The sequence below is a fragment of the Elephantulus edwardii genome, unplaced genomic scaffold (assembly GCF_000299155.1).
Source record: "Elephantulus edwardii isolate Elephantulus edwardi_28Jun2011 unplaced genomic scaffold, EleEdw1.0 scaffold00086, whole genome shotgun sequence".
NCBI lineage: Eukaryota > Metazoa > Chordata > Mammalia > Macroscelidea > Macroscelididae > Elephantulus > Elephantulus edwardii.
In genome coordinates this window covers 3,393,464-3,418,974 of record NW_006399836.1, presented here as the reverse complement: position 1 = coordinate 3,418,974, position 25,511 = coordinate 3,393,464, and the positions used below count along the sequence as shown (strand labels likewise).

Below are 25,511 nucleotides of genomic sequence, written 5' to 3'. Positions count from 1 at the left end.
CATTGCTGTGAGTTGAAAGTCTTTCTTGGGAAGGGAGCGTGACTGGCATCCTGGACTAAGAGCTCTGAGATCACAGTGTCCTCTCCTTCTTGAGTGGGGTCTCCCAAGAGTGCAGGCTGTGGCTGCTGTCGGTGGACATGGTTGGTCACTCTTGGACCCTGATGTTGGCAGCCTGGTCGTCTGGTCCCCGTGGTCTTTCTTTCCGCTGCTTCTCCCATCCCACTCATCCTGCCCCACTGACTTTTCTGCTGAGGCCGGACCTCCTGGCTCATGCTGCGCTCTGCTTTCCAGTGTTCCCTGGACCCTCCTCACTGAGCCTTTCCTCCTCACGGGTCCCCTCCCAAGGAGTGTGCTGTGAGGTCGATGGCAGCTCAGATGCTTGGTTCTGACAGTTAAGGGTCCGCTTGACCGTGTGCTGGCTGTGTGAGCTCCAAACCTCAGTGTCTCAATCCATGAACTGAGACTGCTTTGTCACTGAGCCAGAGAAAGAGAGAAGCTCTCTAAGATCTGTGAGACCCCGTGAGGTCTCACTCACTCACTCGGCTTCCCCCCACTCACCATGGGGGCGGCCTGAGTGGGCTTCAGCGAATCCAGGAGAGTGAGGGAAGGGCCGTAAGAGCCCTGATGGAGCCTGGTTGCCGGCCACATTGTTCAGAAGGGGAGACTGAGGCATATGGTGGAAAAGAAGCTTGGCTGGTGTCACATCAGGGGGCGGCCCAGGCCCTGTGTTGGCCACTAGCACCCCTGAGCCTCCGTCTCTTCTTGGGGGCATTTCTTGAGTCTAATTTGGAAGAATATGGAGGCAGTGGGAATCAGGATGCAAAGTGTGAACACAGGGCAGCTGAGGGGCCGAGAGCTGGTTCTGTCCATCTCCAGGGCCCCTAGGAAGGGGGCACCCCGAGTCCTGGGTGTCACAGCCTAGCCACCCACCTACCTCACTTGCCTTCCTTTTGTTTTCACAGGGAACGTCCAACGGACTGGGATCCATCGATGACATCGAGACAGGTAGTGTCCCTGAGATAAAGGGGTGCAAAGAGCTGGGGCCTAGGGCAGGCTTCAGCCCTTCACCCCAAACCTCTGGGAAGTGAGGTACCTGGAGCCCCCATCCTCAGATCTGCAGTCAGGTGCTTCTGAGGGACTCCTCACCTTTGGGCTCCCTGAGTCCCAAGAGCAAGTGAGGGCTGAGGCACAAGGACCCTTGGGGAGCGGGAACAGTCTCCATCCTCCCGTGTCCCCATCCTCACAGAGGCCAGCCCCTCCTAGTGGCACTCCTCTTCTCACTGGCTTCCAGAAAGGGCCCCTTTTACAGTGTCATTTAGAGGGTGTTGCATATGTGACAATAGATGGTGATGCTGTACATTTCTAGTCCCAAGCGCGCCCTCCTGAGAGCTGGTGGGAGATGGCTAATGTCCTTGACTGGCTGTGTCCACTAGGGGGCAGTGGGACAGGCAGGGTTCCCAGCAGAAGCTGAGGGGACTAGAGGTGTCAAAGAGGACCCCAGGGCCACCCATGTAAACAGGGTCCCCTGTGACTGCTGAACTGTTCCCTCCACAGACTGCTACATAGACCTGCACAGCTCTCTGGCCCCCCTGCTCTCCACCCCCACAATGCCTCTGTTCCCCCATGTTCTGGACCTACTGGCCCCCCTGGACAGTAGCAGCAGGCCCCTCTCCAGCACTGAGAGCCTGGATGACTTCTCCGACGGGGATGTCTTTGGTCCAGAGCTGGACACCCTCCTGGACTCACTGGTGAGGGTGCTGTCGCTCTGCAGCTGGGCCCCTCCCTGGGGACTGTGTCGCATTCCCCTCACAGCCCAACTGAATCGCCACAACAGCTAAGGAAACTGAAGCCTAGAGAGGGAACCAAACATTGAAGCTGCAGGGTGCACAGAGGAGGGATTATAAGGCCCCTGGGGTTCCCCCACATGGGTGGCTGGGGCTCTGAGGCCTGGAAGGAGCTGTCTGCGTGCAGCCCGTAGTTCCTGATCGGATCCTCCTCTTAACCCTCCTCTTTGTCCCCTAGTCTCTGGTCCAGGGTGGTCTGCCCGGCGGCCTGCACAGCGAGTTGCCCCAGCTGATCCCTGTGTTTCCTGGTGGGACCCCCCTGCTGCCGCCTGTGGTGGGCAGCTCCGTCCCTGTCTCTAGCCCACTGCCCCCCGCCTCCTTTGGCCTCGTCATGGACTCCTCCAAGAAGCTGGCCGCCTCCGTGCTGGATGCCCTCGACCCCGCAGGCTCGGCTCTGGACACTCTGGACCTGCTGCCATACTCGGAAACACGGCTGGACGCCCTGGACAGCTTCGGAGCGGCCCGCAGCTCCCTGGACAAGCCTGATGCCTTCTCTGTGGGTGAGGCCTGGCCAGCACCCTCACTGCCACCCTCTGGGACCGTTAGCAGAGCACCGTCCCATCTACAGACTTTAGGGATTCCCTGGGGAAATCGGGGCAGCCCCTCGCTGCTAATGAGGGTGCTGAGATGCAGAGAGGGGAGTAACTTCCTGAGGTCAGTCAGTGAGAGTGGAGCTGGAATGACCACACTGCCTGCCCTTGCCAGGCCGGACCAGGACACCTCTATGTGCCATGTGCCTCCTACAGCCCGTGCAGCTCGAGAGAGGGCAGCAAGATCAGGCTGAGCCGAGCCAGGTTGTTGAGGACACCAGAACCCCTGGCTGACAAGGCCAGGACACCACGGGAGGACGGGGAGATGTGCGGGAGGCATGGCGCCAACACCTTTAATGTGCAGGCCGAGAGGGACTCCTGGGCTGCGAGGTCACAACCCTGGGAGGCCTCCCCAGCTCAGGGTCAAGACCACCTGGCAGAGGTGACAGTTGAGAGAGGTCTTGAAGGAGGGCTCCCATTTGCCAGGAAGTGGGCATAGTGTGCGCAGATGACACAGGAACAGTAGGGTGGGGATGTCAGGAGGCACACGGTGGCCCTGGGAGGACTTGGGAGGCGAACCGAGGAGCTCGGCACTGGGCAGTGGGACAGTGCCGGTGTTCTGACTTGGGTTTCTCTGTGCAGGGCTGTGGTCCGTAGGGTAGAGGGACAGTTGGATTGGCCTGAGTAGGGGAGATGGGTGGCCTAGTGGCTTCTCTGAGGTGGAGACACATAAACAAAGCCCAGGGGTGGTCCCTATGCCCTCCAGAACCAGGCAGGTGACCCTTGTTCTTTTCCCTGTCCAGAGGACACCAGCACACAGGACCCTCTGCCCCCAAGCGGCCCTCAGAAGCTAGCCCCCTCGGTGAGCGATTGGACAGGGTCTGTGTCCACTCAAGGCGAGGGTGGTGGTGAGCAGAATGCAGCTGCAGGCTCCAGGATGGGGCTGAGCCCTCAACGTGGTACCCCCTAGTGTGGAGACCAGCGATGATCTTCCCTAATCCTCAGCCCCTTCAACATGCATCCCCTAGTGTGGAGACCAGCGATGATCTTCCCTAATCCTCAGCCCCTTCAACATGCATCCCCTAGTGTGGAGACCAGCGATGATCTTCCCTAATCCTCAGCCCCTTCAACATGCATCCCCTAGTGTGGAGGCCAGCGATGATCTTTCCTCATCCTTATCTGGCAGAAAAGAGCATCAAGGCCATGGTTAAGGGCCTTCCTGGGCCTAGAGCCCTCCTAATCCCCAGAGAGCTGCCCAGGGGCTAGGCAGCCTGAACTCTCAGCCAAAGCTCGAGCTCATGGCCCTGGGAACGGCACTCAGTCGTTCTTCCTTCCTGCCCATCTGCCAATGGCTTGGGTCACAGATGTTGAGGATTAGAGCTTAGGGGTGGGTACAGAGCCCTCTGTTAGGGCCCACTATCACCCATCAACCCCAACAGCTTGGAATATTCCCAGTATGGAGCCAGCCTTGATGCCCCCCGTTTTTGGCTATGTTACAGACACTTGTAGGTGCTCTGCTTTTAGGAGGGTTGGGTGGGACATAGTGTGACTCCAGATGTCCCAGGCTGGGCCTGGTGGCCTCAGCCTTGCTCCAGTACCCAGTATGGTCGCCCTCCTCCCACCACAGCCAGAGCCCTCCATGCCCAACACCGCCCTGCTCATCAAGAACCCGTTGGCTGCCACCCATGAGTTCAAGCAGGCATGTCAGCTCTGCTACCCAAAGACAGGTAAGAGCGCACTTTATGATGCCACACCCCCTTCCCCAGCAATGCTGGGAATCGCAGGGACTCAGGGTTCCACCGTGAGAGTCCTGTATCCCCACAGAGGTCGGATCCACTACTGACTGGAGTAGCAAGTGTACGGGGCGGGAGTTAGACACTTTCCAAACCTCTGGACAGTGAGAGGAGCAGAGCCAGGAATCTCCATTGAGCCTTGAGCCATCTCTCCTCCAACCAGAAGCCTGACCGAGCTCAGAGGTCAGGAAGCTGCAGGAAACTGCTGGCCACATCCCTGCCGCCCACATCCCTGCCGCCTACAGGCTGGCAGTTGGCTGGGAGCACAGAGGCTTTGGGTGCAGCTAACTGCTTTAGCCGCAGGAACCTCTATCTACCTGCCCAATGTCCTCCCAAATGAGGACATCACACTGATTAGATTTAAGTCTTGCCTAGAACCGAGGCCACAGAGGAGACTGGAAAGTGCAGTTTCTTGACTCGCAGAACCTGTGAGTAGGATGAGGAGAAAGTAGGCTGGAGGCCCAGAGCCAAGCCGGCAGGTGTTCCACATGTTGCTCCGCATTCCAGACACCCAGACTCCTGCCACTCCATTTGCCAGGATGCCACCGTCCTCAAACTTCACAGTGATGCTCTTGGGATCACACTTCATCCTCAGTAGTTTTCAACTGCCAGGTTAAGAATCTTGCTGTTCGGTGCTGTCGAGTCAGCTCTGAGACTTACCTTTGGATAGCAGAACAGAGCTCTGCCCGGCCCTGTGCCACCTTCGGTCCGCTACGCTCACGTCCATTGTAGAATTCTTTGTGTCATTCCACCTCACCAAGGGTCGTCCTCTTTTTTCCTGGCCCTCTGCTTTTCCAGCATGATGTCCTTCTCCAGGACTTGGCCGTTCCTGGTAACATGCCCCATGTATGTGAGACAGAGTCTTACTATGTCGAATTCTCAATGTCAGAAGTGTTGACATTGACTGGAATTTAGAGGTCATCTCCTTGCAGTTCAGTCATCACAGGGTGAACACCCATCACCCACCTCATACACACACTCAGGTCCTTACCCCTCAGCCCCCAGACCTGCTGAGGTGAGGGGCAGTCACTCTCGTTGGAAGACTTAAGGAACTTCATCCTCTCGTGGAGCTCACACCTGCCTCCCCCATTTGAGTGTCCCCACACCCCACTTCTGGGCGGCCAGCAAGGGCCCCAGTTAGTTGGGGCACACCTGGTGCTGGTCCCACCAGTGTCACCTGGAATCCCCACAGAGCTGTTCTCCATCTCTGAGGATCACAAGGTCCTCCCAAGTCCTTGCCCCTTTGTCCAGGAGAGGAGGCCCTTGGTCAGAAGATTGGAGAGGACCAGGGAGGCGTGTCCCATGGGAGAGGGTGTGGGAGAGTCCAGACTTAGGCAAGTCCAGGGCCTGAAGAGAAGGGGCAGATGTAGAAGTGCACTCAGCCAGGCACCCTTCCAGTTCCCGAGAGGACACTCAGGTCAGGTTCACCATCAGGGTGGTGAGAGAGGGTGCTGTGGGAGGCCCAGGAGAGGGGCGGTGGGCTTTCTGGCTAGTGGGAGGCTGGTTGGCACCCACGGCCTGCCAGCTGTGACTTCTGTTCCTGCTGTGGAGTCATGTCCTTGCCTGCCCACAGGCCCCAGGGCAGGCGACTATACCTACCGCGAGGGCCTTGAACACAAGTGCAAGCGCGACATGCTGCTCGGCCGGCTGCGCAGCGCTGAGGACCAGACGTGGAAGCGCATCCGGCCCCGGCCCACCAAGACCAGCTTTGTGGGCTCCTACTACCTGTGCAAAGGTGAGCGGCGGAGGGCTGTAAGTCCCTCTGCAGCTTCTGAGGGGACAGCAGGCAGTCTTCTTTCTCAGATATACCACGCAACCTCTGAGGGGGATGACACCAAGCTCTGGGGCACCAAACAGTGTCTGTGGGCAGTGTACAGCCTTGGAAGGACACAGAACCTGAGCTCTGGGGCACCAGACAGTGTCTGTGGGCAAAGCACAACCTCAGAGGTACAGCACCAAACAGTGTCTGTGGGCAGAGCATAGCCTCAGGGGGACAGCACCACACAGTGTCTGTGGTCAGTGCACAGTCTTGGAGGGGGACGGCACCACACAGAGTCTTGTGGGCAGAGCACAGCCTCAGGGGGACAGCACCACACAGTGTCTGTGGTCAGTGCACAGTCTTGGAGGGGGCTGGCACCACATGGTGTCTGTGGGCAGTGCATACCCTTTGAGTGGGACAGAGAAGGTGGCTCTCAGCACTCCTGGGATTTTGGAGGTACCACACAGTCTCTGAAGGAGCACAGCAAGTGACTCTCCATCCTAATGGCGTTCTTAGGTACCATAATGGGCTCTGAAGTGCCACACACGGTCTAGGGGCACAGCAGAGCCTCTGCAGGAGATGAAGCAAGTAGCTTTAGTCCTGTTCAGACTCGGGTTACCGCACAGGCTCTGAGGGGCATGGCACCTGAGTTCTGGGGTACTGCACAGCCTCTGAGGGGAGTGATACCCAACCTTTGGAGTATCATATAGTGTCTGGGGCAGGGGATAGCGCTTGAATTCTAGGGTACCACACAGTCTCTGAGTGGATGGCACCTGACTGCTGAGGTACCACGCGGTGGCTGGGGGTGCTGCACAGCCTCGGAGGGAGACAGAACAGGCAACTTCTGCTCTCTAGGGGAAGGGCCAGAGAAGCCTGAGACCACATCTCAACAAGCTCCTCCTGCCCCCCAAGTGACCTCCATCGGGATGCAGGGAATGCTCAGATGTTACATCCATTTGGAGCCTGTGGTGGCTCATACTCTTGGGTATGAAGTCAGACCTGATGGAGAGCTGGACTGTCCACCACAGCGTCCCACTCAGTGCCCACTGTTAGGAGAGCCAGGTGGAGCAGGGCCTAGTCAGGGCATGGCACACGTTAGCCCTTTTAATTTTTTTTTAATTTGCAAAGCGTCTATTTTTGTGATTACATCTATACAAAGAGTTGGAGAAAGGTGAAAATGCCACTTAGCCAAAGAACTTCTAAGTTATCATCTCACTTCAGGACTGGAAGACTCATTGGTCCTTGCCGAGTATCACAGTTTATACAGTTTTTATCACAAATTGCTCTTTTGAATCTACTGTCCAAAGACTTCCACCCAGAACCGAGTCAGCCCACTCTCCACGGAGGGCTGCTAGCCCACCAGCCCCGTGAACAAAGCATTGCAACACCCCATTTCCTTGACTTGTGTATCTCTTCATCTGTTTATTTAATCAATGTCTATAGTACGCACGGTTTCTTCCACATCTCCCAGTGTCATGTGTAAATTCTGATGAGAAGCATGTCATTTTCCTTGGAGCCCTCAGTTGCTTTGCATTTTCACATTAACCAGGCCTGACGCGATCTGCAGGCTCTTTGACTGTATTGGGCGTTTGTTATTGGTCTGCGTTGTCCACCGTGCTTCAAACCCTACCCTGTCAGCCCGTTCTAATTGTTGCATCTCCATTGTCCTCACACCTGGTCGTCTGAGCCAGGTCAGGGTGACTGGACACACATGTGTACTTTATGGCCCTACTCTCTTCTGTTCCCAAGAAAGCATTTTAACCTCGCCTTTGTGGCAAACAAGATTTGTCACGATTCTGGTGATACTGTGTAGTGTAGGCCTTCCGCAGTGCACCCCACAGAAGCTCCACACATGGAGACAGAAGCTTCTGGAGTCACCCCACCCATGACTACCAATCCTGGGCTTCCTGGACTTGCTCATTGTCCACCAGGTTGCTCTTCCTAACAAAACACCTCAAGGACTTGAAGGCCTCCCTAACCCCCCACCCCACGGCCAAGGGGATGAAGTCCTCCACCATCTCTCTGTCCGAAGTGGTCCTCAACTACGCTGTCCATGCCTATAACCCCTTCTCACACACCGTGCCCTTTAACCTGTCACATTTTCCCTCTCTTCCTCCATTAAGCCCCCCTTAGGTTTTGAGAAGCCCTTCTCTGCACTGCCCACCCCAGGACAGCTGTAGCAAGTCTGATTACCATCTGTGGTAATTTGTCTGTGGTTCTGGATGTTTGTCTTTGGGTTTCTTGTTTTCAATTTTTTATTGTGCTTTAAGTGAACATGTATAGAGCAAATGAGTGTCCGTGCGATCAACTGTGGTCCTCTGATGGTGTGTTAAAGCCCCACATTTCCACCCTGGGGTCCCCCTGGCCTTCCTCTGGATCTTCTACTCCTGCCTCTTCATCTCGGCTTTGGAAGGGCAGGTGTCCATCTGATCATGTGGAGTGGAATGTTCTGAGGAATACATTCCTGTCACCTATGGACCTGCCCCTTGTTTGGCTAAAGGTGGTCTCTGGGAATGACCTCAGTTACATGTCCTTGTGTTCCAAGGGCCCCGCAGATGAAGGACAGAGCCGAGCTAGCAAGCAGCAGTGAGAGGAGGGAATAGGCCCATGAGCAGGACATGTTGGGCCCCACATCTTGCTTCCCTCTCACCTCAGAACCCAGTGTCTCGGCCCCCATGTGTTTTATTTGTCACCTCATTTAATCCCCGTAAAAATCTCGTCTCTTCATTTTATGCAAGAGGTAGCTGAAGCTCAGAGAGCAGCCTGCCCAGAGTCACCCTGCTGGACCTGGCCCAGGTCTAGGCCTGTGTGAGGCCCAGAGGCAGACCTGAACGTTGATAAAAGGGAATGAAGGAAGGCACTCACTTACTCTAGTTAAGGACGGGTTTCTTGTGTGTCATAGGTCTACACAAGCTGGTTAAGCTCCCGTTTAACGGTTACCACATTTTGTTCAGAGATACTATGTTTCCCCACCGTCTGCTGATGTTTTTGGTCCTGCTGTTCTGTATGCTTCACCTCCAGTCATCTGATTTCCCTCTCCCCTCACTCTCATACTAACCATTTGTTCTCATATAGGTGAGTTTTAAAAATGTATGTAGCACTCCACCCTCCAAAGCATGACGTCCCTCTCTAAGGACTGGTCCCTCCTTATAACACGTCAGACAAAGCTTCGGAATCCTTAGCTCCAAGGAGCAGCCTGGTTTAACCTTCTCTAGGACAAACCTGTTTGTTTTCTTAGCGGTTCATGGTATATTCAGTTCTCCAGCACCACAGCTGACAGCTCAGCATAGAAAGACCCTCGATGAGATGGATTGATTCATTGACTGGGGTAATGGGATAGGTGTGTCAGAGACAGGGTTTAGGGTTGTTGTACAGAGGGTCACTGTGAGTCGCAGGTGACTCGATGGCACATAACAACATGCAGTGCTCACTTGTAATGTTCTTTATCTTATGAGCCAATCTTCCAGTGAGCTAAACAATGTCTTCAGCAGGTCGTTTCAGGGCATGATTTATAGAGTCCCTCAGGGTGGTCACAGGGTACCCCAGGGTGATTGCAGGGGCATTTCTAGTCTGGGCTGGTCCAGTAAGAGAAGGCTTTTCAAGAATTTGAGTTTTGTTCGTTTTTTTCTCCTGTTCTGTCTTGAACCGACTGCTGTGGTCCCGCTTGCCGTGGTTGGTGGTGGTGACCGGGCACCTCCAGTTCTGGTTCCCGTGTGGCCACCGTGTGTTAGTACTGCCCGCCAGCTCCTTCTCTCAGTCTTTGTTTTCCTTCTTTCTCTTTTCTCTGGACGAAATGGAATTGATATCAGATCAGATCTTACAGTGCTCCTTTATAGAGGCAGGTGGACTTCCGTAAAAGGAGCTCTGGTGGTACAGTATCTTATGTCTGGACTACTAACAGGTTCTAATCCACTCGGCACTGTTTGGGAAGCAGCTGGACAGTCTCCTCCTATGAAGTATCACAGCTTCAGCAACCTGGTGGAAAGTCACTGTGAATCAAAGCTAACCGACGGCAATGGATTTGGGGGTTTTGGGGGGAGTACGTCTGCAAAGCCCTTTTCTTACCTGACGATCCAGACGACAACTGTGTGCGGGGACGCCAGGAAAGAGGATTACATTTTTGGGGTTTTTTTTAATTATTTTGTGTGTACCATCAAATCAGATCTGACTGGTACAGGAGGAGATTGCCCCTCCTTCTCCAGCAGAGCATCTGGTGGATTCGAACCGCATACCTCTGGGATTGCAGTGCAGCTACTTGCCACCAGGCTATCAGAACTCCCGAGGATTACCTTTTGCAGGTGAAGCTTAAGGCTCCCCTGCCCCGAGTAGAGCAGAGAGGACACTGGGAAGGACTCCTCAGAGCCCTTGTGAGACAGGCCCGCCCCCCTCACCTAGTGAGGAGGAGCTGTGGCCATGGCGGTGGTGCTGTGGGCTGCTGTCCCCACGGGCCGCTGTCCCCGCCTGGCGGAACGCATGTCCTGTTGCCTCTTTGCAGACATGATTAACAAGCAGGACTGTAAGTACGGGGATAACTGCACGTTCGCCTACCATCAGGAGGAGATCGACGTGTGGACCGAGGAGCGCAAGGGCACCCTCAACCGAGACCTGCTCTTCGACCCGCTGGGGGGCGTCAAGCGTGGCAGCCTCACCATCGCCAAGCTCCTTAAGGAGCACCAGGGCATTTTCACCTTCCTCTGCGAGGTACCTGCTGCCTTAGACCCGCGGAGTCAGGGGTCAGAGGAGAGGAGGGAGAGGCCTGGGGCCTCATCCGGTCATCTGTCAGCTCAGCCAGGAAGGGGCCACAGACCCAGCTTCCTTCCCCTCTCCACACCCAGGACAGGACAGGGTACGCAGGGTCCCAGACCACTGCCCCAGGTGACCGTGCAAGGTCTTGGCCCTCCTCAATCTGGGTGACCATGCAGGGTTCCCCACCCACTCCCGGGAGCCAAGGAGACCCCTTCTTCACACAGTTATGAGGATCTCATGATGCTCCTTCTCTAAGGGACCATGCAGGGTCCCTGCCTGCCTCTTCGCCACTGGGCCCTGTGACACCCCCCACCTTCTCCCCAGATGCCCATGTGGGCTGACAGCTCACCCCCTCCCCGAGAGACCATGTGGGATCCCAGCTTGACCCCCTTTCTGAGTAGCCATGTGTGGTCCCAGCCTGTCCACCCAAGTTACCATGTGGGGTTCCAGCCCACCTCCTCTTCGGGTAGCTATGTGGTGTCCCAACCCACCCTCTCCCCAGGTGATCATGTGGGGTCCCAGCCCAGCCCCTCCCCAGGTGGCCATGTGGTGGTGTCCCAGCCCAGCCCCTCCCTGGGTGTCCATGCGGGGTCCCAGCCTGCCCCCTCCTCGGGCAGATCTGCTTTGACAGTAAACCCCGGATCATCAGCAAAGGCACCAAGGACTCGCCACCCGTCTGCTCTAACCTGGCCGCCAAGCACAGCTTCTACAACAACAAGTGAGTGGGCCTGCACTCTGATTACCACTGTGGGGGCAGGGGTAGCAGGAGAGTCCCCTGGGGCAGCTCAGGAGGCTGGGGAACAGCTGAGGCCATTGTGACCCTGGCTGCCAGGGAAGGGGGCCACATTTGGGGCTGCGATCACCCTGTGTCTGGAAGGCTGAAAGCTCACACTGAACACCTCGCCATTCACGTGTCCTTGGGGACGTGTGGACGGTCTCGGCTTCCTTGAGGAGTGGGTGTCCATTTTACAGATGCGAAGGCTCAGGACAGCGAGGCTCCTGATTCCTCAGCAGCAGTGGCATTGCCGCTGTCACCCTTCTCCCTCTGGCCACGCACCCTTCTCCCTCTGGCCACGCAGCCTCTCCTGCCATCTACAGAGGAGCTGAATTTCTTAGCGTTGCTGGGGGAAAAACCCAGATTCCGGACAGTAGGGTGCACTCAGTGGCCGTCCTCCAGGCTCAGGCCAGCTCTGGCCACCTAGGTGGAAACTCAGGGACATGCTCCCTGACTTGTGGGTCCTCCCTTCTCCAGCCACCTCCTGCTGCTGGCAGCTCCTCTGCTGACCTGGCTCCAGGTTGAAGCCAGAGGGGAGGCCCCACCGAGGAAAGTACAGAGCTGGGATTCAAACCAGGACTGCTGCAGTGTAGAACCTAGCCTCTTACCCACTGGGCCACCCATGTTCTAGAAACAAGAGTCCCAGAGAGAAGGCTCCCATCAGGCTTCCCTGCCCTGGAAGAGTGGACCTAGGGAAAGCTGGTGGGAGGGAGTGGGGGCCACCAGCTGCACTGGACACTCCCTGCCCACCCGCCTGCCAGGTGCCTGGTGCACATCGTCCGCTCCACCTCCCTCAAGTACTCCAAGATCCGCCAGTTCCAGGAGCACTTCCAGTTTGACGTGTGCCGCCACGAGGTGCGCTACGGCTGCCTGCGGGAGGACAGCTGCCACTTTGCACACAGCTTCATCGAGCTCAAGGTCTGGCTGCTGCAGCAGTACTCAGGTGAGGAGCATCTGGAGGACGGGCAGGTGGAGGCTGGGGTACGGGAGTAGGCATGCTGCCTGCACAGCACAGAGGAGACAGAGCTTCTGCCCTCGGGGACTTGAGCTTTCTTCAGAGCTTATCTCTGTTGTGTGCATTGCCAGGGGCAGGATCTGGGAGCCAGGCAGACCCTATCCTCCTCCCCACCCCTTCTTCTGCTTCCTGAATGGTTATCAGCCAGTCCCTTCTCTCTTCACCTCTCTTTGCTCATCTGTGAGATGGGTTCATAACTTTTGTCTCATAGAGTTGTGGAGATGCAAAAGATACTTTGCCATTCGTTCATCCACTCGCTCATTTTGTTTACTCACTCCTTCATCCAACATGGGTTTCCTAGGTGCCTCTTCAGGGTCAGGGACTCAGTCGTGTGGTCTTTGAACTTGAGAACTTAGATTTATAAGTGGGGTTGAGACAGACTGTAAACAAGCAGGCAGATCGATCCTGCGCACCCCCCCCTGCCCCAGGATGTCATCTTTTCATTGACAGCATCTTTTTGTGGACCATAAGATAATGGTACATCCAACAGTTGATGTCTCAAGAGTTTCCTGAAAGTGGTATTATCATTTCAGATGTGAAAAAAGCCTGTGAGGACAGGCAAGAGGCTAGAGGGAAACTCAGGGTGGAGACCATTTCAGGTAAAACAGTCAGGGTGACGTTTGAGCAGGAAACAGTGTTCTAGGCAGAGGGAAAGGCAAGGCTGGAGGCCCTGAGGCAGGAGCAAGTTTGGGACATAAAGTCACTCAAGGGGGTGAGTAGTTACATGAACTAGGAGGGGGGGCGTCAGGATGAGGCCGCCCCAGAAATCAGCAGGATCCCAGTGTGTGAACGTCAAGGGTTGTAGGTATAAGCAGACCTCGTTTGTATACTTGACTTTATTATGTTTCATAATTCAAAATTTGCTGCATATTTTGGTTTTGTATTTTTGTAAACTGAAGGTTTGTAACAGCACTGCATCAAGCAGGTCTGTCGGCACCATTTTTCCCAACATGTGCTCACTTCGTGTCTGTCATAATTTGATAATTTTCACACTATTTAAAACTGTCCCGTGATGTTGTTGCACACTTGACAGATGACAGTATCGTATCAAGGGAACTTTCCTATGAATTGTTGTGTGGTGGTCAGTTGGAATGAACCCATAGCTGACCCTCCAGTGGGTTTTTGGAGGTTGTGAATCACACAGGAGATACTGAGATGCATCTTGAGATGCGTTGTCTGGAGGATTTCAAGTGAATGGGGTTATGTGATCTGACTGATTTTTAAAAAATAAATAAATATATCCCTGGCTGCTAAATGAAAGACAGGACAGAGGAACGGGCAGAAGGGGGAGATTGCGGGGAGCCCATCGTAGTAGGTAGGATTGTGACCCTGCCCAGAGGGTGGGGGATGTGCTAGATGTGCTTTGATGGGGCCAGTGGGTTTGCTGGGGGACTAGAGACGTCAGGGAAGACAAAGTCCACTCCAAGGGTGCGGTGAGGGGCCTGGAAGGACTGGGCTGCTGTGTGGATCCCAGGCTAAGGGAGTGGGATGTAATATCGAGCCCCAGTGTGAGGCGTCAGGAGTCTTAGGTGCCTACTGGACTTCAAGTAGTCCCTGATGTGGGGCCATTGAAGGCACCAAGGCAGGGTACTGAGTCTTCGAGACTGGGGACATCCCTGTGCCATGATGCATCTCTACTGTATATGCCTGTTCCTTTCGGCTTTTTATTCTCTTAGTCCCCAGCAAATGCCGGTGGTAAGGGGTTGAGTTGCCAACCTAAAAGCACAGATGGAATCCACCAGCTGCTCTGTGGGAGAAAAATGGGACGTCTCCTGCCATGCAGTTCACCACCTCTCAAATCTTGCTGGAGGGTCTGCTATGGACTGGTTCCAACTTGACAGTATACCACAGCAGTCCCCAGGAGGAGCAGAGCAGGCCATCTGCTCCCATTTTACAGATGAGCAAACAGACCACAGAAGAATGAGTTGTTCCTTGAGCCCCTGTTCTAACTGAGGCAGGGCCTCATCTGCAAGTGGGGCTTCTCCCATTGTCCCCAGGGTGTGGTGCTTAAAAACGCCCTGCCTCTCACATGGCCAAACTCCTCAAGAACACTCCTTTACCTTCCCCAGGCATGACCCACGAAGATATCGTCCAAGAGTCCAAGAAATACTGGCAGCAGATGGAGGCCCATGCCGGGAAGGCCAGCAGCAGCTTGGTGAGGCCCCTGGAGGGGCTGGGGCGGGATCGGGCACAGACCTCTCCGCCCACAGCAGGAATCACTTCCATCCCCTTACCACTTCCATCACGTCACCTCCCCAGTGTATGCTGTTTTAGAATTGTTCCAGAAGGTTTTCAGTTGGGGGTATTATCAGGGGAAGAGCATTTGACTGCAGAAGCTTTCCAGTGGCTAATATTTTGGAAGATGAATACCTGCAATGAGATGGGTTGATACAGTGACTGTGACAATGGCAACAGAGGTGTCAGAGACAGTGAGATTGGCTCAAGATAGGGCAAGGTTCAGGGCTATTGTTCATAGCATTGCTATGAGTCCTAGTCACCTTGACAGCACATAACAACAGTATTTTGGAAGTAGATTGCGAGGACTTCTTCTGAGGTACGTTGAGCCTGAATGGACTCAAACCAAACCTCCATGGATTAAAAATACACAAAGACTCATCCATGCTTTCCCTTACCAGCTTTAATCACGCTGGAAAGTTGCACAAGTAGGTCAGAGAAAGCCTGTGTACGCTTTTCTGGCTTCCCCAGATGCCGGCGCTGTGCCACACTTTATATTTGCCTTTTCCTTCCTCTGTGTGTGTGTGTGTGTGTGTTGTACTGACGTGTATATTTATATACATGAATACGCATACTTCTTAATCACGTGAGTGTGCTTGTAGATGAGCCATCACTCCTAAATGCATCAGTGTGCGCTTCCAAGGCCAAGGGCCCTCCCTCTCTGCGGTAACCATAGTGATGGAGATCTGTGTGTCAGCACTGACGTGGTAGTGTTCTCGTACTCAGATTTTGCTGGATTTTTTTTACATTTTTTTTAAATTTATTATTAATTTCAATGAAAATTTACAGAGACTTTGGATTTCCATTCATTCATTGTTGTGTACATTATTGAACCCATTCTTCTCAGTCTCCTCCCAACCCCGAGGTCAATCCTGCTTTAAAACAGTGGCACCATGCAGTATTTGTCCTTTGGTGACTGAGATACTTCACTCAGCATAATGTCCTCTAGGGTCACCCATTTTGAATAATATTGCATGAGTTCCTTGTTTTTCAATGTAGCATATGTACCACAGCTTCTCTATCCATTCGTTTGTGATGGGGACTTAGGTTATTTTCAACTCCTTGCTATTGTGAACAAAGCTGCAATAAACATGGTGTGCATATATCTGCTTGGATGTCAGTTATGGTCTCTTTGGGGTATATTCCCAGTAATGGAATTGCTGGGTCAAATGGTATCTCTATTTGCAACTTTTTGAGAAAGTGCCATACTGCCTTCCACAGTGGTTGCACCATTTTACACTCCCACCAACAGTGAATAAGGGTTCCAGTTTCTCCACAACCTCACCAGCATTTGTTGCTTGCTGTTCTGTTAAATTTTGCAATTCTGACTGGGGGTGAGATGATGTCTAATAGTTGTTTTGATTTGCATCTCTCTTAGAGCTAGGGATTTTGAACATTTTTTCATGTGCTTGTTAGCCATCTGAATGTCTTCTTTGGTGAAGTGTCTGTTCATATCCTGTATCCATTTTTCTATTGGATTATTTTCCTTTATCTTGTTGTGGTGCTCAAGTATTTCATAAATTCTGGATATAAGTCCCTTATCTGATATGTCATTACCAAATACTTTTTCCCCAGTCTGTGGCCTCCTTTTTACCCTGTTGGAGAAGTTTTTGGATGTGCATAGGGATTTGATTCTTAGAAGATCCCATTCATCTATTTTATCTCCTCCTGGTTGTAGGTTTTTCATGATACTTGGAAGACTGTTTATGTTGTGGATTAGGACTTGTAGCGTTCTTCCAAGCTTTTCTTTAACGAAGCTTATAGTTCTTGGTTTTAGTCCTAGGTTCACCTTGAATTGGTTTTTGTATGTGGAGTGAGGTGTGGTTCTTACTTGAGACTTTTGTAGATACTTTTCCAATTTTGCCAACACCATTTGTTAAAAAGGCTGTTGTTTCCCCACTTAACTGATTTCATCTCCTTGTCAAAAATCAGTTGGCCAGAGATAGATGGGCTAATCTCCGGATTCTCAATTCTATTCCATTGATCTATGTGTCTCTCATTGTACCAGTACCATGCTGCACGGCAGTGTGTAGTAGGAATTGAAATCAGGAAGTGAGATACCTCCTACTTTTCTTCTGTTTTTAAGGAGTGCTTTTTGCTTATTTGGGGCTTCTTTCCATTCCAAATGAAGCTGGAGATTGCCTTTTCCATCTGGTTGAAGAATGGGATTGGTATTTGTATTGGGATTGCATTAAACGTGTGAATTCCCTTTGGTAGTATTGCCATTTTCACAATATTGAGTCTTCCTTATGCGTGAGCAAGGGATATTCTTCCAGATTTTGGTGGATTTTGAATACCTGAGATAATGTACACACTGCATCACCCACTGCCATTCTTCCTTCCATCTGATTCCTTTTATTTCATGGCCGTAATACTCACTTTTCATCATTTATTTTACTTTTTTCATTGTGTTGCTTTGAGAATATACAAAGTGCCCATCACTTCTTGACCATTTGAACACGTGGAATTCACCAACGTTGTTTTTTTTAATTTTTTTTTTTACAATTTTATTATTTTTTTGTGCGTGTACCGTCAAATCAGATCTGACTGGTACAGGAGGAGATTGTCCCTCCTTCCCCGGCAGAGCATCTGGTGAATTCGAACCGTGCGCCTCTGGGATTGCAGTGCAGCTTCTTGTTCACTGACGTTGTTAACATCCTTTGAGTTGTGCAGCCGCTTACACCTTCCTTTCCTCAGTTGTTCCTCCCTCATGAACATAAACTCACTGCCCGCTAGAATTCCTGTCTAATCTCTCAAGTTGCCGTTGTGAATTTCAACCTGTACAGATGTCGTTGTGTGTTGGTGAGTCAAAACCCCCTCATAGCTTACCCTCCAATAAGGAAGGAAATTGCCCATCTTTCTCCTGCTAAGCAACTGGTGGATTTGAACCGTGTGCCTCTGGGTTGACAACATAGCTCCTTGGCTCTAAGCCACTTGAAAAACAAAAAGTTTAATACCTATTTATATCCACTGCTTGTTTTTCTCTTCTGCTTCTTGTTGAGTTACACTGTTGTTTTTGTTATGGATCATTGAGTGGGAACCCACTCAGAGCTGACCCTCTAACGTTACACAGGAGAAGATTGCCCATTTTTCTCTTGTGGAGCAGCTTGGGGCATTCAAACTGTGTGCCTTTGGGTTGGCAGCACAGTTCACCACCACTAGGGCCACCAGAGCTCCTCAACTATTGTTTGGGTTTTTGTTGTTGTTGTTGTTTCACGTTTCAAGTATTATTCAGTATAAATTCCAGAACAGTACACGGGTGGGATTTCATGCATTTCGGGAAGAAATATATCCTGAGTAAGTGGCAAATTGTGTGGATGACTTCTGGAAGACCTTCATTCGAAGCAGCTTGATAGGAAAGCATTTCATTTAGAAAGCAAGGCCTGCCTGCTTCAGTTTGCTGTAATACACATTCACTGAGTAGAACTTGCATTTTTGGTTTAAGATGTACAGATTATCTCAGGGAAATAGTGTCAGGTATTCATCCAGCCTCCATGGACCTGGCTTCCATGAGAATTTGAAATTCTATTCTGTATTTCCATCCACTTTTGATCAAGACTCTTCTATAGGAACTTTTTTTTTATTTTATTATTATGTGTGTGTGTGTGTGTGTGTGTCTGTGTCTGTGTCTGTGTACCGTCAAATCAGATCTGACTGGTACTGGAGGAGATTGTCCCTCCTTTCCCGGCAGAGCATCTGGTGGATTCGAACCATGTACCTCTGGGATTGCTATAGGAACTTTGAACCAAGTGTTGCGTAATGGTAGTCAGGCTCCATCTAGGTCTGATCTCATGCCAAAGGGCACAGCTGTTCATAGAAACAGTTACATTGACATTAGAAGGTTGTGGACCAGTTATTCCATCAAAGCTCACCCCATTTACAGTCCCCTCAGAGGTACTGCCGTGTCCCCTCCATTCATGCATTAAGTGGCATCTAGTTTGTCCTTTCACTGTGTAGATGAATGTGGATAACTTGATTAAGGTACAAAACTGAGGAAGAAAGACTTTGCATTCATAGTGCGTAAGAGAATTCCAAGAGCATTCCTAAACTGCAACGTTGTGAGTTACAGGATACTAACCATACACATGTAGGGAAGACCTGTTAGTCTACTCAGACACATGCACCAATATCTAACGCCAAAGTGGAGGGAAATGAAGATTTATACAAACTTTTGCAGTCTGAAATTGACCAAACATATAATCAAGATGCACTCATAATTATTGGTGACTGGAATGCAAAAGTTGGAACCCATGAAGAAGGAATGGGAGTTGAAAAGTGGGTGACAGAGATGAGCCTGGCTATTGAATGATTCAATTTTGTGTGTTCAATGATTTATTTATCTCAAGTACTTTTTTTAAAAAACACAGAAGATGACTTTACTCATGGATTTTACCTGATTGACTGCACAGAAGTCAGATTGACTTACATCTACAAATAGAATCATTGGAGAAAGCTCAATATCAGCTGTCCAGGCAGGTGCTGACTGTGGGACAGACCATCAGGTGATCATGTGCACGTTCAAATTCAACCTGAAGAAAACTAAAACTAGTCTACAAGAACCAAAATACGACTCAGCCTGGCCCACTTGAATTTACAAATTATCTCCAGAATAGATTTGATGCTTTGAATACTAACGCCTGAAGACCAGATGAGTAATGGGATGACATCAAGCATGTCATCCATGAAAATAGTAAAAGATCTTTACAAGGAGTAGGAAGTCAAGACTAGAATGGATGTCAGAAGAGACTCTGAAAATTGTATTAGAGTGTTGAGAGGGCAAAACAAAGTGGATAAATGCTGAAGTGAAGATTTCTAAGGGCAGCTCGAGAAGACAGAGTAAATTAACATACTGGAATGTGCAAAGAGCTGGTGCTGGAGAATAAAAAGAGAAGAACTTTCTCAGCATTTCTAAAGTTGAAAGAATTGGAAAAACAAACTCAAGCCGTGAGTTGTAATACTGAGAGGTGCTGTGGGCAAAATCTTGAATAACCCAGGAAGATGGAAGGAATATGAATACATAGCATCACTATACCAGAAAGAACTGGTCGACATGGAAAAATTTTGGGAAGTCCCCATGAAAAAGAGCCAGTGGTAATAAAAGAAGAAGTTCAAACTGTACAAAAGGAATTGGCAAAGACTAAGTCTCCAGGAATTATGATTCTAGTTGACATGTTTCAACTAACAGATGCAGCCCTGGACACACTTACCAGTACCTGCCAAGGAATTTGGAGGATAGCTGCCTGGCCAACTAACTGGCAGAGATCCAGATTTTTGTCATTCCCAATACAAGTGATCCAACAGATTGTGGAAATTATCAAACAATACAATTAATATCACATGCAAGCAAAATATTGCTGAAGACCATCCCAAAATGACTAGAACAGTACAGTGACAGTGTTCAAACTGAGTTTAGAAGAGGCTTTTGCCACTTTGCTGATGTCAGATGTATTCTGACTTAAAGCAGAGAATACCAGAAGAATGTTTATTTGTATTTTCTTGACTATGCAAAAGCATTTGACTGTGTGGATTACAACAAACATGGCTCAATAAGGCTAACATTGAGAGAATAGGAATTCCAGAACACTTAATTGTGCTCATGTGAAACCCATATCTAGACCAAGAAGCTGTTGTCCAAACAGAACAAGGGAACAGTGCATGGTTTAAAGTCAAGAAAGGTGCACTTCAGGGTTCTATTCTTTCTCCATAGCTATTTACTGAGTAAATCATTGAAGCAGCTGGACTCTGTGAAGAAGAATGTGGCATCAGCCTTGGAGGAAGACTCGAACTCAACAGTTTGTGTTATGCAGATGACACAACCTTGCTTGCTGTAAGTGAGGAGGACTTGAAACAGGTGTTGTAGAAGATCAAAGCCAGCAGCCTTCAATATGGATTGCATCTCAACATCAAGACAGAAATCCTCACCACTGGACCAATAAGCAACAAGATGGATGAAGTTGTTGTTAAGTGCCCTCGGGTTGAATATGACTCATAGTGACCCTGTGAACAAAAGATATGAACCCTAGTCTATAACTACTGTTGTTTCTCTAATGATCATAGACGGATAGAGAAGAGGTTGAAATTTTCATTTATTTCACCTTGCTTGAATCCACAATCACACCCTTGGTACCATCAGTCAGGCGATCAGGACTCTTCAAATCAATGAGAAGTGATGATGTCAGTTTGAAGACTCAGGTGCAGTTGATACAGGCCATAGTCTTTTTGATCCTTGCTATGCATCCGAGAGCTGGAAAATGAATAAGGATGACAAAGTAAGAATTGATGCCTATGAGTTGTGAGAAAAGTACTGAATATTCTATGGACTGCCAAAAGAATCAACAGGTGGACAGGGAGGAAAATGTGCAACAGTGAATGAATGGAAATCTTAAGTTCTCTATAAATTTTCATTAAAAAAAAAAAGCTGAGGGAGCTCTGGTGGCCTAGTGGCAAGAAACTGCATTGCAATCCTAGAGGAACACAGTTCAAATCCACCAGATGTTCTGCTGGAGGAGGAACAATCTCCTCCTGTACCACTCAGATCTGATTTGAGGGTACACACATAAAAATAATAAAAATTAAAAAAGAAAAAAAGCTGATGTACACAGTTACAACAAGGCCTTACTTAGCAAATCCTATGGACTGGAGCTTTGACGGCTCTGAAATGCTGTCTCAAATTGAAACATATTCTCTAACCATTGGGTCCAAATTGTCCCCTGGAAACTGATATGATTAGAGACAAAGGACTTATTCTTCAACCAAATGTTAAGTTAAAAAATAGTCATAGCTGAGGGCTGCTGGTCACCAAGACTTCCAGAGGCTGGAGGGGTGTACACTTCAATAAAAAAAAAATCTGTATATTTAATAATTTACCATAAGAGTTATTTACTAAATGGATGTCTTGTTCTCTTAAAAAAGAAAAAAAGAAAGAGTGAACAGGTATATCTTAGGAAAAGTGCAGCCAGGGTGCTCCTTGAAGGCAAGGAAGGAAAAACTTCATTTCACGTTATTTGGGGCATGATGCTAGGAGGGGCTGTTCCTCGGTAAGAGATATCAAGCTTGGAAAGGTAGAGGTTCAGCAAAAGAGAGGCAGACCCTTGACGAAAGAGTGACACCTTGAACTGGGATGGATTCGATGACAGTGGACTTTGTCCCCTGCACTGGCACTGATAAAATTGAGGCCCGTGGTCACACGGCAGGGGACCAGCCATGTCATCCCAAGGTGAGAAGGCCCCAAACCTTGGGGAGACTCGGAAAGCTCTGTCCAGTCAAAGAGGAGTGAGTGTGACCACAGAGCAGGCAGCTGCCCCAGGTGGCTGGGGCAGGGGACCCAGCTGGTGGGCACCTCCCTTCCCTGGCCCAGGTGTGTTGGGGGCAGACTTCTCCTCAAAGAACAGACTTGGGGCAGAGGGTGGGCTCGAGGGAGGGTCCCCAGCTCTCTCTGTCTACTGCACTTGGCAAGCCCCACCTCAACCCCACAGCAGCCCCTGTTCTGTCCTGGCCCAGAGCTCATGGTCAGTCAGACATGTTCATGTTCTTTGGGTCCCCAGAGAATGGGAACCTGCAACTTAGGAGAGCTACAGAAAAGGCTTCCTGGAGGAGGTGGTGCTTGTGCTGAGATTTGAAGGCAGTTTGGACCAAGTTGGATAAAGAATGGGGGAAGGGCATTCCAGGAGGAGGAATGCCATGTGCAGAGGCAGGAGGCAGCTTTCCCAGAGCTCGGGTTCCCAGGCTGTGGAGAGGGACCAGCCCCCACAGCTCTCCCAAGGACAGCTGCTGCACGGAGCCACGTGGCCTGCATGGAAAGAACCAGAGAGTAGATGCAAAGAGAGAGTAACCCAGAGACAATGCTGCATTCAGTGTGGTGCCTTTTTGGTCTCCTTTGATCTAGAACAATTTCATATAATGGATTTTTATAAAAATATTTCTTTTGTTGTGCGGGGAGAAGGGTGCAACAATGAATGAATGGAATTCCAAAATCTCTGTAGATGTTCATTGAAATGAAAAATAAACAAACTAAATTGATAAAAAAAAGAAATTGTCAAAAAAAAAGAAAAAAATTTATTTTATTGAGAATATGCAGCAGACATACCATTCCAGCAGTTTCTGCGGGTACAGTTAATTCAGTAAGCTGTGCACCCGTCCTCAGGGCCCTCTGAAGGTGACCCCAGGACACATCTATGACAGATTCCAGGCCCTCAGACCCAGTGCCTGCAACTCAGTCCCCATATCCCCCCGCCCCACAGGGTGCCCCGCGGACGCACGGGCCCAGCACCTTTGACCTGCAGATGAAATTCGTGTGTGGCCAGTGCTGGCGGAATGGGCAGGTGGTGGAGCCCGACAAGGACCTCAAGTATTGCAGCGCCAAGGCCCGGCACTGGTGAGGGGGGTGCTGGTCAGCAAGGCCCCCGGGTACCATGAGGAGACTGGGCCCCCAAAGACCCTGAGCCCTGCTCGCTTGCCCCACTCTGCCCTGCAGCTGGACCAAGGAGCGGCGGGTCCTGCTGGTGATGTCCAAGGCCAAGAGGAAATGGGTGTCCGTGCGACCACTGCCATCTATCCGCAACTTCCCACAGCAATATGACGTGAGTGCAAGGGCCAGGCCTGGGGTGCGGGGTGGGCACAGTGAGCTGGTGCAGCCGCACTCAGGCCCCCACCTGCCCCACAGCTCTGCATCCACGCGCAGAATGGCCGCAAGTGTCAGTATGTGGGCAACTGCTCCTTCGCGCACAGCCCTGAGGAGAGGGACATGTGGACCTTCATGAAGGAGAACAAGAGTGAGTGGGCAGTGGGGCCTCCCTGGAGTCACCCCTGCAGGTTGCACTGTGCCTCAGTCAGGCCCCAGCAGTAGCTGGAGGTACACTGGGTCTAATGACAATCAGCCTAGTGTGGTGGCGAGGGGCACGCAGTCCAGAAGGGTGTGGAGAGCATGGACATTGTAGCTTCTGGCCTGGCGCCAATGGCATGGAGTCATGCGGGGGTCGTGGGCTGAGTGGGTGGTGAAGTGGCCTCATCAGGCCCTCTGTTCCTGGCCCTGCCCAGTCCTGGACATGCAGCAGACCTATGACATGTGGCTGAAGAAACATAACCCTGGGAAGCCGGGGGAGGGGACCCCGATCAGCTCCAGGGAAGGGGAGAAGCAGATCCAGATGCCCACAGACTACGCTGACATCATGGTATGGCCTGGGCTCAGGGAGCAGTGGATGGGGGACGGCAGAGGACAGTTCACTCTGACCCTCCCCTGCAAGAGTGGTTAAGGGATAGGGTGGATGGGGGACAGGTGGAGGACAGGCTATCTGACCGTGGCCTGGGAGAGGGGCTGAGGGACGGGGTGGATGGGGACAAGCAGAGGACATTCTAGTCTGACCCTCACCTGGGAGGGCAGCTGAGGGATGGGGTGGATGGGGGACAAGTGGAGGACAGTCTACTCTGGGCCTCCTCTGGGAGAATGGCTGAGTAATGGGAGGGACCGCGGACGGGCAGAGGACAGTCCAATCTGACCCTCGCCTGGGAGAGTGGCCGACGGACGTGGAGGGTGGGGGATGGACAGAGAACAGCCCGGTCTGACCGTCACCGGGGAAGGCAGCTGAAGGATGGGGTGGAGAGCAGGTACCCACGGTGGCTGTGCCCCCAGATGGGCTACCACTGCTGGCTCTGCGGCAAGAACAGCAACAGCAAGAAACAGTGGCAGCAGCACATCCAGTCGGAGAAGCACAAGGAGAAAGTCTTTACCTCGGACAGCGACGCCAGCGGCTGGGCCTTCCGCTTCCCCATGGGCGAGTTCCGGCTCTGTGACAGGTGCTGTGGGCAGCTGGGCCAGGGTGGGTCATACTTGGTGGAGGCCACAGGGAGGCCCTGGAGCTGGACCACAGGGGATGGTGAGGCCAGAGGAGCCCGTGTTGGTGGTTAAACCCTGCTTAAAAGATCAGTGGTTCAAACCCACCTCCTATTCTGAGAGGTGTGGCTGTCTTCCTTCAGAAGGATTATGGCTTTGCAAGCCCTGTGGGCAGCTCTCCTCTCCCTACAGGGTTGCTGACAGTGGGTTTGGGTTTTTAGGGGTTTGGTGGGTTGTGGATACCGACGGGGTTAAGGCCCACATATGCCCAACCTCCTGCTCTGCAGCCCAGGATCAGATCCCAGGCGGAGGCTATGAGGAGGCCAGCATGTAGGTAGTGACCCCTCCCGCCCACAGGCTGCAGAAGGGGAAGCCCTGCCCCGATGGGGACAAGTGCCGCTGCGCCCATGGCCAGGAGGAACTCACTGAGTGGCTGGACCGGCGCGAGGTGCTGAAGCAGAAGCTGGCCAAGGCCCGCAAGGACATGCTGCTGTGTCCTCGAGATGACGACTTCGGCAAGTACAACTTCCTGCTGCAGGAGGGTGGAGACACTGCCGCCCCCGAAGTCCCGGTAACCACCGTCGCTGCCGCCACTGTCGCTGCCATCACCACCATCGCCGCCACCACCACCACCACCGCCACAACCACCACCACAGTCACTACCGGGGAGTAGGGCCAGGTCTCAGTTGTGAGCTGCCCTGGGGTTGGGACAGGGTAGAGACATAGTACTTGATAGGGGGCTGGGTTGAGCTGGGGCTAGGGGCAGGGGGCCGCCCTCACTCGGCAGCCCCCGGCCCCCCCAGCACCATCCATCTTCTGCACCCCTGGTGCAGACTAGGCGCACATACTGCAGCCCCTAGGGGCCCCTGGGTCCTTGTCCTGTTGACACCCTGGACAGATTCGAACCCCCTTGGTTCTGGCTGGGGGTGGGGGTCTAGTTGGCCCCCCAGCTCCAGCCTACAGCTTTAACTTCTAACAGCTCCTA

The 25,511-nt window shown here is 51.8% G+C and overlaps 1 protein-coding gene across 1 annotated transcript in view; it reads left to right on the top strand.

Moving 5' to 3' along the window:
- ZC3H7B (zinc finger CCCH-type containing 7B) overlaps positions 1–25,199 on the top strand; it is a 36,235-nt gene extending 11,036 nt beyond the window's left edge. The window contains exons 7-22 of the mRNA XM_006890186.1: positions 963–1,005; positions 1,555–1,748; positions 2,023–2,344; positions 3,178–3,236; positions 4,002–4,101; positions 5,741–5,902; positions 10,422–10,627; positions 11,290–11,390; positions 12,209–12,390; positions 14,532–14,617; positions 22,938–23,071; positions 23,171–23,276; positions 23,360–23,468; positions 23,734–23,867; positions 24,326–24,489; positions 24,884–25,199. Of these exons, the coding sequence (XP_006890248.1) occupies positions 963–1,005; positions 1,555–1,748; positions 2,023–2,344; positions 3,178–3,236; positions 4,002–4,101; positions 5,741–5,902; positions 10,422–10,627; positions 11,290–11,390; positions 12,209–12,390; positions 14,532–14,617; positions 22,938–23,071; positions 23,171–23,276; positions 23,360–23,468; positions 23,734–23,867; positions 24,326–24,489; positions 24,884–25,199 (2,418 nt within the window). The remainder of the gene's footprint in view (positions 1–962; positions 1,006–1,554; positions 1,749–2,022; positions 2,345–3,177; positions 3,237–4,001; positions 4,102–5,740; positions 5,903–10,421; positions 10,628–11,289; positions 11,391–12,208; positions 12,391–14,531; positions 14,618–22,937; positions 23,072–23,170; positions 23,277–23,359; positions 23,469–23,733; positions 23,868–24,325; positions 24,490–24,883) is intronic.
- Positions 25,200–25,511: the final 312 nt, after the last annotated feature.